Source organism: Alnus glutinosa, chromosome 8 (assembly GCF_958979055.1).
Source record: "Alnus glutinosa chromosome 8, dhAlnGlut1.1, whole genome shotgun sequence".
Taxonomy (NCBI): Eukaryota; Viridiplantae; Streptophyta; class Magnoliopsida; order Fagales; family Betulaceae; genus Alnus; species Alnus glutinosa.
The window spans coordinates 4,090,051-4,105,765 of record NC_084893.1 but is presented as its reverse complement, the minus strand read 5'-3'; the positions used below and the strand labels follow the sequence as shown (position 1 = coordinate 4,105,765).

Here is a 15,715-nt window from a genome sequence, read left to right as displayed (position 1 = left end):
TGCTTGATTTGTCATTAAAATCTTTCATACAAGTATTTGGAAAATCATTTTGTAATACAATATTATTATCATTACTAGGACTAGCTTTAAAAGAAGAAGTAATTAATTTAAGAGGTGAAATAACTAATTGTGATTCTTTATGAATGAGGCTTAATGATTCATTAGGAATATATTCTTCATGAATAATTTCATTAGGTAAAGGACTAATTTCGTTAGGTGAAGGATTATTATTCATATTTTTATCATCATTAAGACTTATTACTTTAAGAGGAGAAACAATTATTTTTGATTCTAGATGTATAGGAGTTATAGATTCAGAAGGAGGGCATTCTTTAATGATTTGACTATTTTTAATTTTACAGGTAGTACTATCTTCTTTAATATTAATTTTTGCATAATTACGTTCAAACCAGGGGAAGAAATACATATCTGTTTTTGTTTCATTCATTTCATTATACCATTTAGTTCTTATATGATTTTGTAAATTTTGTGAAAATGTATTAAAAAACCATTTTCTCTTATCATCATATTTAGGGGACATAAAATCTTTTCGTAATTTATCTTTGTTTATTTCATACTTTCTATTTAACTTTTTCATCATAATTTTCAAATCTTTCATAACCCTATTCTCTCCATTATTTCTGACGTTCCTTTTATTACTATCAACTAAAGAAGGCCTATGAGACCTAGAGGAAGAGTTCCTAAAGATTGAATCCATCATTTGTTTTAATATTCTAAGTTTTCAATAATCAATTCGAACTCTATCGGGACCACTGCCGGGACCACCCTAAACGCTCTCCTGGCTAACCGGGCTGACCAACGGACTCACGCTAAACCAACGCTAACAGTTCGGACCGACCACCTACGACTCAGAATATTATCGCAAACTCTGAACCCTCTCTCTACTCACCCTTGGCTCTGATACCATAAACTCACCCAGGTGACAGTAATTAGAGAAAGACAGTATAATAATCAGAGCCAAGGGTGAGTAGAGAGAGGGTTCAGAGTTTGCGATAATATTCCAAGTCGTAGGTGGTCGATCCGAACTGCTAGCGTTGGTTTAGCGTGAGTCCGTTGGTCAGCCCGGTTGCCAGGAGAGCGTTTAGGGTGGTCCCGGCAGTGGTCCCGATAGAGTTCGTATTGATTATTGAAAACTTAGAGTATTAAAACAAATGATGGATTCGTTTTTTAGGAGCTCTTCCTCTAGGTCTCATAGGCCTTCTTTAGTTGATAGTAATAATGAGAACGTCATAAATAATGAAGAAATTTGTATTATGGATCAAGAATTAAATCTTAATCTTCAAGAATGGAAATTACCTTCTGTCCCTACAAAAAATATTTATAAACAATCAACTTTTTCAAATTTATCTTTCTTATCAGATTATACAATCAAAACTGTGGAGAAAACAGTTTCTTTGAATAAGGAATATGAAACTATTAAATTATTTTCAAAAGATAGTATTGAAAAGCATAAGGAAAAATATTCTTTTATACATATAGGATTAGTCCAAGTAGCTGTTAAACCTTTGACTAGGCAAGGATTGAATAATAGTGTATTATTGTGTCTAAGGGATGGTAGACATTTAAGATTTAAAGACTCTTTATTAGGATCAATAGAATCATCCTTGTATGAAGGTCCCGTATATTTTAATTGTTATCCGAATTTTGCATTATCTTTATTTGACCCTACTCTTTTACATGCATTAATATTGAATATTAAAACTGATGGTTATGATATGATGAAAAATGCTTTACCTTTGAATATTGTATACAGAATTCATTATAAGCTTATGAAAACAACTTTAGAACCTCAGGCATTATTAGAAAGTTCAAAAGGTCAAACTTTATTATTACAATGTAATACTCAAAATTCTACAATATGTATACCAAAACAAATTTGTTGGGATGATATAGTCTTACCTAATAAGTGGACTTTAGAAAATTTAGTTCCTTTACCAAAAATAGAGAATAATGAGACAGATTTGGATTATATTACTCAGGCAAAAGATGGTACTATAGGATTAAATTTCCAGCCTTATAGAAAATCAAAATCATACTCAAGAGCTTCTGGCTCAAGAGTTCCAACTTCATATAATGAAATAATTGATAAGCCTGTTTCTCCTCCTAGGTATAATTTAAATAAATTAGAAACAAATTTACAAGGAATTAGCAAAGGAAAATTTGTAGATACTCCTTTTTATTCAGTAGCCTCAGGAGTCAGTGAAATGAATAATCCCCTTAGGAATTATAATGATATGAATAATCCAAATTCTCCTACTCAATCTCAAATGGAAGATCCACAAATCATGGTAATAATTAGAGATTATGAACTAAACAAAAATTATAAAATAAATAAAGAAAAATTAAGAAAAGACTTTATGTCTCCTGAATATGAAGATAAGAGAGAATGGTTTTTTAATACATACTCAAAATATTTACAAAATCAAATAAGAACTAAATGGTATAATCATATGAATGAATTAGGAACTGATATATATTTCTTTCCTTGGTTTGAACAGAATTATGCAAAAATTAATATTAACAAAGTTAATACAGTCAGTAAAACTAAGAATAATTGGATAAAAGTACAGAATAATGAAGTTGTTCATGAAGAATATCCCCCTTATGAATCTATAACTCTTTTACATAGAGGATCACAAATAATTGCTTCTCCTATTAAAAAAGCAAGTCTTAGTGATGATAACAAGAATATGGATAATATTATACAACAGAATAATTTTACAAATACTTATATAAAAGTTCTAGGTGAAAAATTAGAAAGAATTGAAAATCAGGTAAACCCATTAACAATAAAAAATCAAGAAAAAGAAATTGAAAGACCTTTATTTATACCATATGAAACTCCTCCAAATTTACAATTTTCTTTTAAAAAAGACAACACAGAATTATTAGAAAAAATTTCTAAAAGATTAGATACTTTAAAAATAAAGAATCATGCTTCTACTTCAAATCATAAAGAAATTTTGACCATAAAGAATAATCATAGAGAAACAAAAAATACTGATACTGAATCATACATAGATGAATTACAATCTCAATTCAAAAATTTAAATATAAGCAAGATGACTTCAGGATATTATAATAGTCCAGGAAGAACGCCTAGGAATAATTACAAAGGCAAATACGCAGTGCATACTTCCACAACCCGTAATTGGTATCCTAAACCGACACCTCCTGATATACAATTCGAAGAAAGAGAATTAGGAATAAGAGCTGCTTACACAGCTGATGCTTTGTATGAATGGAATATAGATGGATTATCAGAATATGAACTTTTAAATGTTTTGCATGAAATGATGATGGTAGCAAATGTTTACAAAGGTGCTAATAGATCAGATCATCAGGTAGCAAATAGTTTAATAACAGGATTTACAGGTCAATTAAAAGGATGGTGGGATAATACTCTAACAGAAGAACAAAGAACATATTTAAAAACAAATTATAAAACTGATATTGGTGGGAATTTTATAATGAATGAGCATAATCAACCAATAGAAGATGCTGTTAATACTTTAATATTTGCAATTACAAAACATTTTGTTGGAGATCCTTCAGTTTATCGAGAAAATATTTATGATAGTTTAGAACATTTAAAATGCCCTACTTTAACAGATTTTAGATGGTATAAAGATGTTTTCCTTTCAAGAGTATTAGTTAGAACTGATAATAGGGCCCCATATTGGAAAGAAAAATTCATAGGAGGATTACCCAAATATTTTGCTCATAAGGTTAGGGAAAAATTGAATAATGATGGTCACAATGATTATACGAGTCTTACATATGGTGAAATAATTAATGCAATCAAACATATAGGATTGAATTTGTGTAATGATTTAAGATTAACAAATCAGTTAAAAAAGGATATGAAATATGCCAAAAAAGAATTAGGATCCTTTTGTGAACAATATGGTTTTCCCCCTTTACTAGCACCATCTACTAAACATAAGCATAAAAAATATAATCATAAGAAAATCAAATCATATAAATCTCATAAGAAATATTATGAACCTAAAAACTCTAATAATTTTAGGCCGAATAAATTCAAGCATAATAAAAAACAACCTGTTTGCTATAAATGTGGACAAACTGGTCATTATAAAAATAATTGTAAAGTAAAAGATAAAATCAAAGAATTAGATATTAATGATAAATTAAAATCTCAGCTCTTAAATATATTATCTGAATCTGATACAGAATCTGAAGAATTATTACAAATTGATGATAACAATTCTACTTCCCAAGAAGAATATTCTGATTCAACTGAAGAAAATGGAATAGAATTATGTTTCTGTAAAGATAAAAATATGTGTACCTGTAGAAAAGAAATAAATACTTTAACAAGAGAAGAAAGAATAATTTTAGAACTAATAGATCAGATTGAAGATCCAGAAATAAAAATAAAATATTTGTCACAAGTTAGTCAAAAGGAGAAAATTATTACTAATGGCATAAATTATAATTTTACTGATGTTTCTAATAGATTTAAAAAAGAAAAACGTCCTATTACAATTCAAGATCTACAATCAGAAATAAAAAATATAAAACAGGAAATAAAAGAATTAAGACTTAATTTTAATATTTCAAATGATCAATTAGTACAAGAAATTATTTCACTAAAATCAGAAACACAGCAAACAGATAAAGTCTTACAGAATGATAGTGAAATTAAAATTGAAGAAACTCAAGATAGTAATAAAGTTAAGCAAAGCTCTGAAGAAAATGAGTTATTCATAAATCTCATAGATAGAATAATCTTTCAAAAATGGAATGTTGAAATAACATTAATAATTAATAATGAATTTCACATTACAACTGTTGTTTTGATAGATTCAGGCGCAGATATGAATTGTATCCAAGAAGGAATTATACCCACAAAATATTATGAAAAGACAACTGAAAAATTGCATCAAGCCAGTGGAGCAAGATTGAATATAGAAAATAAATTATCTAATGTTCATATTTGTAATAATGGAATATGTTTTAAAACTACATTTATTTTAATAAAAAATATTACCTCAAAAATAATATTAGGAACTCCATTTTTGGCATTACTTGACCCTTTTACAAAAACAGAAAAAGGAATTAGCACTGAAATTATGGGAAAGAAAATTTTATTCAATTTTGTTTTACCTCCTATAACTAAAGATATTAGCATGTTAAAAAATATTTCCATATTCAAAGAAATTAATATTATTTCCAAACAAATCAAGGATAGAGAAAATCATGAATCGGATTATTTTGATTTTACTAGTGCCTTTTCAAATGATGCTTTAATTTTCTCAAAATCGTTTCAAATAATGGTTTCAGTTATTAGAATTATTTCATTTTATCTGAATTTCATGACTAACACCTTAAATGCCAAGAATTTAGTTTTGCAGATAATTGATATATTCTTTATATCAGGAATAATGACACCTCGAAGAATTCAAAATCCTAAGCACCTATCTCCAGCGGAGAAAGGAAATGCTAAGGTGAATAAGTATCAAGAATTTCCAGCGGAAATTCCACAAAATCCTAAGCGCCTAACTCCAGCGGAGAAAGGAAAGGCTAAGGTGAATGAGTATGAAGAATTTCCAGCGGAAATTCTACAGAAAATTCCTCAACGGATTGAGTTTCTTAATCCAGATCACACTAATAGTATCATCTTGGAAGAAGTTCTTCAAACTTCTGCCAAATTTTTAAGGGATAATACCACTAATTATCCTATTCATATTCAGATACTATTGGATAATCTAACTCGAGCTTTCATCAAAAAACACATAAATCTTTATGAAAAATCCATGAAAGCCCTCGAGTATCATTTAATCTGCAATGAGATTTTGCTACAATCCATTGCTCCTTATAATTATTCGCCAGCGGCGAAAATTATTAATCGGGCCAGGTCTCCCACTGAGATCTACCATGTCCAAAGAATTAGTCTTAAGGAAATGGGAATAGCTCGACAAAGGGTTCTCGACCTTCCTGGCGAGATCCAAAACCTTATTTTCCATGATCCTTCATATACTGAATATTTTGATAGATGGATTCAAAGAATGATGATAATTGCCAATGGAGAAGATATAGAATATAAGAAAGTTTGTGGTGAAAAGTCTCTTAGAGTTTTTGAACCTCATTGTAGTTTTTCGGGATTAATTTATATTCCTGAGAAAGATTATGGCATATCCAAACAAAGAATGAATGGAGATTGGGAGTATTATGAAATAGGAAATCCTGAATTAGGAGCTCAGCTTTTTGAAGAAGGATTTTTATCATATTATCCTGTTAGGTATAATGAAGAATTACGTGACTTTCCCCTCATAGTCCGTAATATTGTGAAAATTATGCAGAATGATTTAAGAAAAAGGCATAAGGGTATGAGTTTTTACCAGACTACTGTCCTAAGAATTTGGAGTACAGTTCCAGAATTTGATCCAGAGAATTATATGGAAGTCAAGCCAGCCCAGCATTGCATCCTAGTCAATCTTTCTAGTAATGATCAAATAGCCGAATTGAGAATGGGAAGGATTCCTCTTAAAATGCATGATCCATTAGGAATTATGAACTTATGGAGAATTTTCAAGAAAAAGGCCATGATAAATGCAGTCCAAGAATTATTTCCAATTAGAAAAGTCTTAGCAAAGAATGACAGGATTATTATTTTCGGAGAAGATATTTCTGATTTAGGAATTTGGGAAAAACTTCTTCGTCAGAGCAAGTATAATCACCAGAATGAGAAATGGGGAAATCAGGCAGACATAAGTCCGTTGGATATTATAGATAAAAGCATTGCATTAGATTCAGATGGTACAGAACGATTAGAATATTGCACGTACTGTAATGAATGGGGGCATGATACGTTCATATGTGATTATCCAGAACATGAATGGCAACCTACTTTTCCTGACCAAGATATTGATTATGATGACTATTATAGTGATGATTAAATGAATAAAGACTTTTTGAGATTCCCTTGAATAGATGCAAGACATTGAATGAAGACAACTTTGATGAATGCTTTATGAAGACTCTCTGAATTATTATCAGCCGACACAAAAAGACAAGAGAATCAGACTTATCAGCTACCAGCCGACAAATGATGCTCAGAAGACTCAGAATTATTACTGCATTACTGTTCAGAAGTCATGCGGAGCATTGAATTATTATCTACTCAAGAATTATTGGTGCTTCACTGTTCAGAAGGCGAATTATTAGTGCTGCACTGTTCAGAAGGCACGTGATACATTGAATTATTGCTGCTGCTCAGAATTATGCCGAATTATTGCTGTATTGAATTATTACCTACTTTACTGTTCAAAAGATATGTAGAATATCTTCTACTGCAATTTTCATTTTCTTTTCGCCTATAAAAGGCTTGTAAGATATGTTTAGAAGGCAGAAGTTTTTAGAGAAGTTTTAGAGAAGCTCTTAGAAAGAAGCCTATCTCGCCTCTCAACCTTTTAGCCTTTCTATCCTTTTGTATCAGTACTATCAGTACTATTCCCTTCCCCTTCCTTGTATCTTATCTTGCCTCGCATCAAGGCAGCTTTGTATCATCACCTCTTCGAATCAATATAATCAAGTATGTTTATTACTCTGTCCTTGTCTTCACTATATGATTCTCCTTTATATTATGTTTTTGAATTATTTCTTTAAATCAGTCTTTTAAATTATTTTCATTAATCATCATTTACTTTCATTATCTTCATAATACTCATTATCTTCATTATTATACTGTCTTTCTCTAATTACTGTCACCTGGGTGAGTTTATGGTATCAGTACACATATACACATATACACGTTCTGGCCAAACAATTGGGCACGTGTACTCAGTACACGTGCCCAATCCGGGACGTGTATTTAAATACACGTCCCTAATTGTTAAAATTCTATTTAATTCAAAAAAAAATATATATTTGAAAAAAAATAACAGTTTGACACGCGTATTAAATATGCGTGTCCAATTGTTTAAATTCTATTTAATTTTAAAAAAATTATATTTGGAAAAAAAATAACAGTTTGACACGTGTATTTAATACACGTGTCCAATTGGACACGCGTATTAAATACACACGTCCAATTGGACACGTGTATTAAATATGCGTGTCCAATTGTTGAAATTCTATTTAATTAAAAAAAAAATTATATTTGGGAAAAAATGACAGTTTGTCCAATTGGACACGCGTATTAAATACACGCGTCCATTTGTGGACACGGTACAATTAGACACGTGTATTAAGATACACGTGTCTAATTGGACGCGTGTCTACAGTAATCGGTACTGTAGACACGCGTCCAATTGTTGTGATTTTTGTAGTGTATATATATAATTATCTCTTCAATAACTCTATCTGAATGGTATTCAATAAACATTATAAGACGTACATAAAGACAATATTGTCAGATTCATACGATTGAAGAAGTCGAAAACCAGGTACCACCTTCCCAGGGTCCTCATATATATATACAGTAAGCAATTTCCAAACAAGTTGTATAATAGAGCATCCCTCTATTAATTTAAGATATCATCTTCTCAAACCAACTAATCTCCAAGATGGGACTCTTTAATTAACTTCAACCTTATCTTTTGCTGCATGGGTTTGTACGTAAGCCCCCTCATCAGTTGATCTTTTCGTTTGTTGCTAGTTGACCTGGCCTGTTCCTTATTAAAATTAAGATTAATAAGGAAGATTAATGGGGTTGTCGGCATGGGAAGAACGATATAAATGGAACCATGTTCTTCAACCGCTAAACTATATACAGAAGTATATATCATCTAGACAGCAAGCCTGCTCAGCCATGAAGAATCCATCAAGTAGTTCACCCTTCCACATGCTATCTTGCCTCCTCGTGATATTGCTTCTCCCTTTGCCATCCCTCTTGGCAGATCCTGACCCATTACAGGACTTCTGTGTTGCTGACTTAAGTACCTCTACGTCAGTTAATGGTTTTCCTTGCAAACCTGCATCAAAAGTAACTTCGGATGATTTTTTCTTTGATGGACTGAGCAAAGAGGGTAACACAACAAACATCTTCGGCTTGAATATCACCGCTGCTGATGTCCTTACATTTCCTGGGCTCAACACTCTTGGGATGTCAATGATCCGAGTGGACTATGCCATTGGTGGACTTAATCCACCCAACTCTCACCCTCGTGCAACTGAGACTGGTCTGATCATTTCAGGGCAGGTACTTGTCGGGTTTGTGACTACTGAGAACGTGTATTTCTCAAAAGTTTTGACTGCTGGGCAGATCTTCGTCATTCCTAAAGGACTCGTACACTTCCAAAAGAATGTTGGACCAGGAAAGGCCCTTAACTTCGTCTCTTTCAACAGCCAATTACCAGGGGCTGCTATTGTGCCATTAAATCTCTTTGCTTCAACACCATCGATTCCTAACGACGTGTTGACTAAGACCTTCCAAGTAGGAGATGATGTTGTCAACTCTATAAAATCAAAGTTTGGTTCTTAAGCTGGGCTTCCAGATAGCCTCCCCTTGATTTGAAGATCGTGTAATAATGCTTTTGATAAAGCCTGCCTCCATTTTCGATCTCGTGTTGTTATTCAGGTTATCTATCTGTGTTTTTATGGTTATCTATCTATGTTTTTGAATAATACAATAAGGTTACGTTTGGTAAGCAGAATTGTTATTCCATTAAGAAAATGAACAGTCTTTATTGAATATATAAGAATGTAGAATGAAATAGCCTTGAAAGAATCATTCCCATCGCGAACGAGGGAATGACTATTCCAAGTGTTAGATGTTTATCGTATACTCTAACACCAAGGCTATTTTAATCCATCTTCTTCCGTTCATAATAAAAGTTCTTCATTTTTCATATAAAATAATCATTCCGCGTACCAAACATAACCTAAAGGTTTTCGCATTTGGCTTCTTCACATATTCATTGAGTTACTGCTTATTCACTTAAAGAGAATGAGTAGGATTAAATAACACAGGATATACCTCTAAAATGATACAATATTCTCAAAGTACTTTATAAGATCAATGTGTTTTTTTTTTTTTTTTTTTTTTTTTACGTATGATGTCATGTAACAAATGAAAAATTATAGTCATATGTGCGTCTTACGTAGAGGTAGCTTACACGTTAATGTGGCAGTGCAATGTTGTACTGCAATGTTGTACTGCCATGTCAGCCCAAACTAATCTTTTTAATGAGTTATTTCGGAGTGGCAGGACAACCACTTCTATGGGTGATTGACAATCCCTCTAGATCTAAGGAGGTGGTTGGTCACCCCTACCGAAACTTCGAGAGTGGTCACTACCTACCCCGATGGGTCAGATCTAGTGGTTGGCATCACCCTTGCGTGGTGGTGGTTAATTAGAATATGTTTTTTTAAACGACAACCATAGTTTTTTCATAAAACCTTCCGCCGCCAGAATTTTGGGATTGCAAGAAGATGTTCGTATAGAATAATTATCTAGAATTTCTGAAGCTACTGTGATAGAAACAAACAAGTCATTGTTTGGTACAAGGTGTTCGTTACAAAAGTTTTGTAAGTATGTCATGCTTGTAATTGAATTCATTTATAGTGGATGAGTTTCCATGGTTTGGCTGTCCCAGAGTCGTTTTACTTTTGAAGAATTCGTCAAAAAGTTTTCATTTCATCACCAAATTATTTGTATTGATTGATTTACAATTTTCTTAATATTTTGTGATCGTTTGAGTGGTTGTTAATTTTTAAATTTTGCATTAATTGGTAAACACCTTTTCAACCTCCTTCAAGGTGTTAGTTGGAGTCTTTAGACTATTTTTTCAATTGGTATTAGAGCCAAGTTCACTCTGTAAAGGATTAATTTCTTAAGTGTGATTTTTGGCTTCTTGATCAATTATCTCAATCTCAATCACAATCTTTTAATACCCCTTCGTACTTTAACGGATCAATATATGCTTATTGGAATTAAGGTTCATACGAGGGTTTATTTATGTAGACATTCCTGTAAGAGTTGGTAAGTTTGAATCAATTGAGAAAAATTCAATCTTTGCAATCTGTGATTGTGTTTTCTTTGTAGTTCATGTTCTTTGTTAGAAAAGAAGATGTCGTTGCTTCTTTTCTTTATCTCTCATGCACGATATCCGCTATGTTAGAATTACAAACTATAGTTATTTGATCATTTGAATTCAATTATATATAAATGTATAGAGATTAATTAGCCTCATCATATATGATAAGATTATATATAACAAACACTTGTATTGTACGTTTATAAATATTAATAAGACAATTATATGCTTTGGTAAGTTAACCAAAAGGTCCAAAACAGTTTCCTATCATATTTTAGATAGTTTACGCGTTAATGTGGCAATACGACGTAACACTATCAAATCAACCCAAAAATAAATTAAGAACAAATAAAAAAATAAATTAACGAGTTGTTAAGGGATGGTCACGACCAACCCCAATGACTAGGGGTGGAACCAAGCATGTAACCTCCCCTCCATGGTAGTTGGGGTTTGGGGGTAGCGCCGACTACCAAATCTACAATTAAATATTTTTGAGTAAGGTATCCCCACTTCAAATTTTAATGATTAACAATACATATGATCATCTTTGGTACTGTACAAAAAACATTTTGTTTTTTTTTTTTGTCTTTTTATCTGACATAAACCCCCAAGTCATCTATTAAAATAAGGATGATGCGTCGGTAATGGTTCGGGATAGTTCAACTGGTACATCACAAGACTAAAAATCCTTGTGTCAGCAGTTCAAATCTGATTCCTGGCACATAATTAATTCGTATAAATATCCATTTTATAAATTAATAGATTGATGAGTTTGTGGAAGAAGAAAAAAAATTATTGCTTGATGCGATAGTACTATGCGTTGTCACATACGTCAGCACGTAAAGACCCGTACTTAAAACACACATACGGGTAGCATGAGTTCTTGACTTGTTCCTGTACACTCTTCTATTTGAGAAATGTTAGAGCACACTCTAATCATTTTTGAAAGATAAACATAAACATAATCTAGCTATCCATCTGGATGCTTAATCCAAGTAATGTGGATTAGCCTCCTAACCCTAAAGGACCGGTTCCTATCACCAATTACCCAAATAAATTTGTCCCCCCTCCCCCCACCATGGTGGTTGGGGGTCAATTGGGGGTGACCTCCAACCAGATCTACAATTAAATATTTTTCAGTAAGGTATCCCTACTTCAAATTTAATGATTAACAATACATATGATTATCTCTGGTATTGTACTAAAGCCTCTTTTTTTTTTGTCTTTTTATTTGACATAAACCCAAATCATCTATTAAAATAAGGATGATGCGTCAGTAATGGTTGGCCAGGATAGTTCAACTGGTACAACATATATAGGATTGAAAATCTTTATGTCATCCGTTCAAATCTGATTCCCAACACATAATTAATTCGTATAAATATCATTTTTACAAATTAATAGATTGATGAGTTTGTGGAAGAAGAAAAAAAAAATTGCTTGATGCGACAGTACTATGCGCTATCGCATACATTGGCACGTAAAGACTCGTACTTAAAACGCACATACGGGTAGCATGAGTTCTTGACTTGTTCTTGTATACTCTTCTATTTGAGAAATGCTAAAGCTCCTTCTAGTGTCCTTCTGAATGTATAGATTTAATTTTTTTGCTTAAAAAATTGCATTTTGTAGGTCATCTTTTGAGAATTTATTTTTATTTTTATTTTTTATATTAAATCAATGTCATCCACAAGGACACTAAGACGTTAGAAGAAACTCTAGCAATTCTCCTTCTATTTTAAGATACAAAAAAAGCCTCCTACTTTCAAGTTATTGACTTGTTCTTGTCCAAGTCTAAAATGGCCAGGAAAGTAATGGGGTTTTTAGCATGGGAAGAAAGATATAAATAGAACCATGCATGCATGATCTTCAACCACCAAACTAATTACGTACGTTCAACAACCCAATTGCCTCTAGAAATTAAGCAAGTCTGCTCAGCCATGATCAATCCATCAAGTAGTTCACCCTTCCACATCCTATCTTGCCTCGTCGTGTTTTTGTTTCTCCCTAATTTGCCATCGCTCTTGGCTGACCCTGACCCGTCACAGGACTTCTGCGTTGCTGATTTGAGTGCCTCTAGATCTTCGTCAGTCAATGGCCTTCCTTGCAAACCTGCTTCAAAAGTAACTTCAGATGATTTTTTTTTTGATGGACTGAGCAAAGAGGGTGACACAAGAGGCATCTTTGGCTCGAATCTCACCGCTGGTAATGTCCTTGCATTTCCTGGGCTCAACACTCTTGGGATTTCAGTGAACCGAGTGGACTTCGCTCCTAGAGGAGTTAATCCACCCCACTCGCACCCTCGTGCAACTGAGACTGTTCTAGCTATTTCAGGGCAGGTTCTTGTCGGGTTTGTGACGACTGGGAACGTATATTACTCTAAAGTTTTGACTGCCGGGCAGATCTTTGTCATTCCTAAGGGACTCGTACACTTCCAAATGAATGTTGGACAAGGAAAGGCTCTTGCCTTCACTTCTTTCAACAGCCAATTACCAGGGGCTGCTGTTGTACCATTAAGTCTCTTTGCTTCAACACCATCGATTCCTAACGAAGTGTTGACTAAGACCTTCCAAGTAGGAGAAAATGTTGTCAATTCCATTAAATCAAAGTTCAGTTCTTAAGATAGCCTCCCCTGCATTGTGTAATAATGCTTTTGATAAAGCTTGCCTCCATTTTCTTTTGCTGTTATTCAGGTTATTTATCTGTGTTTTTTTTTTTTTTTTTTTTGGATGAATAAAATCTTTCATTGAACAACACCCAAAGTACACTCCAGAAAGAAAATCAGTCTGGAACACAAACTCAAACAGAATCAACAAAACCAGAGGCCAGAAATACAAGCCTAAACCAACAAGCAGACTGCAACCTCAAACATAAAAGGAGCAGTAAACAAGAAGTCCAAAAAGCCACACATCAACAACAAAATCAGCCCGAGTTACAGAGCAAACAAACACCAAATCTGGTATAGGGACAACATGAATACAGCAACTCCACAACCGCCAAAGATCAAACCAACAAATAATGAAGAAATCAACTAGAATCTAGGAACAAGCAAACATAAGCACCAGGCTGCAACCACAGCTCAAAACGAACCAACAGAGGTGTGCAAGTTCCATCGAAACACTAATCCATTATTGAGATTCTTGAATTGTCCTTTAGCCACCAGCCTTGAACGAACTCCCCATCTAATACAAACCATAATGGATTCTTCTGTTCTAGGGGAAGAGTTATGCAAATGAGCATTCTTCTATTTCCATAGATTATGAACGATAGCCCCCAAACTTGCCCGAATACCTCTGCCATGTAAAACCTTCAAACCCCAATCTTCAATAGCATCACAATCCAAAGGAGCATTCAAAATGGAACATTTAGCCATGATTTTAGTCCAAATTTGGCGACTAAAACTACACCTAAAGAAGAGGTGTTCACAGCTCTCTTGGGAACCATAGCAGAATAAACACAAGGAACGTCTAGTATAACCCCATCCACACATTCTTTGCTTAGCGACCAGTGCATCCCGGAACACAAGCCAGAGAAGGAAGGAATGCCGAGGTATTGAGGTTGGGAACCAGACCAGTTTCCACCATCCTACAACCGAGCGAACCTCTCTTAATTTTTCCCAAAGTATCAGCACAGTTATACTGTCCTTTCTTAGCATTCCAAACAGCTAAGTCAGCAACACCAAGCTCAATCTCATGGAGTTTGCTTTGAACTTCTACAAGAGCATCTGATCGTGCAAGAGGCCAGAGTCACTCTCCATTCTTGATAACGACTTCAAGTTTAGATTGCAAGGGAAAACCAGAATCATAAATAATACGGTGCCCAAAATTTTCCAGGAGATGGATTTTTACTAAAGAAAACACTCTCCATCATGCACATCTGGATCAACAGCTACAAATATCAGCTAACCAAACTAAAATCCACAAATGCTCTGCAGAGCACTAAACAAACACCAACTCAACCTCTGTTTCCTTCGAAACATTAGCAGCTAAGACTACAATATACAATTCATTTACACAAAGTCAGTATAGCATAACAAATCCGATCTTCTAAATTCCAAGAATCCATTCCAGTAATCCCCATCTTCTGCATAACTCCACATTTTCTCTTGTCAAGCTGAATCTTTGGTTGGACACAATTCTTGTTCTTATTGGTTCCCATGTTTAATATCATTCCTCTGCTTCCAAATATTATACAATGACGCACTCAAACTCACTCAGCATAAAGTTGCTTTCAACCTTCTCTCTTTCAAATCTCTTATACCCCAATCTATAATATCCTCCCAAGCTATGCACGGATCTTCAACTAAAAACTTGTTTAAAATCTCCTTCCATATCCTTTTACTAAACCCACATTGGAAAAATATATGTTCTATCCCCTCAATGCAACTTCTGTAAAATACACACAACACATCCCCTCTATATCCCCATTTTAGCAACTTTTTCCCTGTCGCAACCAAGCCCAGCAACAATCTATTAACCAACATCTTTGATATACATTTGTATACCACATTGCAGCAAGAAATTGGTTTGAACTCTCTCATCTATGAAGAATTTTGCTTCTTAGGGACAAGTGTAAGGATGGTAGCATTAACCTCTTTAAGCAGCTTTCCTGATTTGAAGAAAGATTGGATAGCCTCCACCATCAGAATTGCTTTTAACCTCTCCTCTATTGTTTTTCTGTAGAAACAGAAC

General features: G+C 33.5%; 3 protein-coding genes across 3 annotated transcripts in view; all 3 read left to right on the top strand.

Annotated features, from left to right (window-relative positions):
- Nucleotides 1-9,635, top strand: part of LOC133874730 (germin-like protein subfamily T member 2) — a 43,675-nt gene extending 34,040 nt beyond the window's left edge. Inside the window, exon 2 of the mRNA XM_062312608.1 lies at nt 9,566-9,635. The gene's annotated coding sequence lies outside the window, so the exon portion shown is untranslated. The remainder of the gene's footprint in view (nt 1-9,565) is intronic.
- On the top strand, nt 8,678-9,635 carry LOC133874729 (germin-like protein subfamily T member 2). Its single transcript, XM_062312607.1, has one exon. It carries the CDS (start codon nt 8,693-8,695, stop codon nt 9,467-9,469), a length of 777 nt encoding a protein of 258 aa, XP_062168591.1. The 5' UTR covers nt 8,678-8,692; the 3' UTR covers nt 9,470-9,635.
- Nucleotides 9,636-12,964: 3,329 nt separating this feature from the next.
- On the top strand, nt 12,965-13,778 carry LOC133876556 (germin-like protein subfamily T member 2). Its single transcript, XM_062314862.1, has one exon. It carries the CDS (start codon nt 12,965-12,967, stop codon nt 13,643-13,645), a length of 681 nt encoding a protein of 226 aa, XP_062170846.1. The 3' UTR covers nt 13,646-13,778.
- The last annotated feature ends 1,937 nt before the right edge of the window (nt 13,779-15,715 follow it).

Bases quoted from the DNA above. Each gene is read 5' to 3' on its own strand.
- LOC133874729 (XM_062312607.1), top strand. From the start codon at position 8,693: ATGGGGTTGTCGGCATGGGAAGAACGATATAAATGGAACCATGTTCTT.
- LOC133876556 (XM_062314862.1), top strand. From the start codon at position 12,965: ATGATCAATCCATCAAGTAGTTCACCCTTCCACATCCTATCTTGCCTC.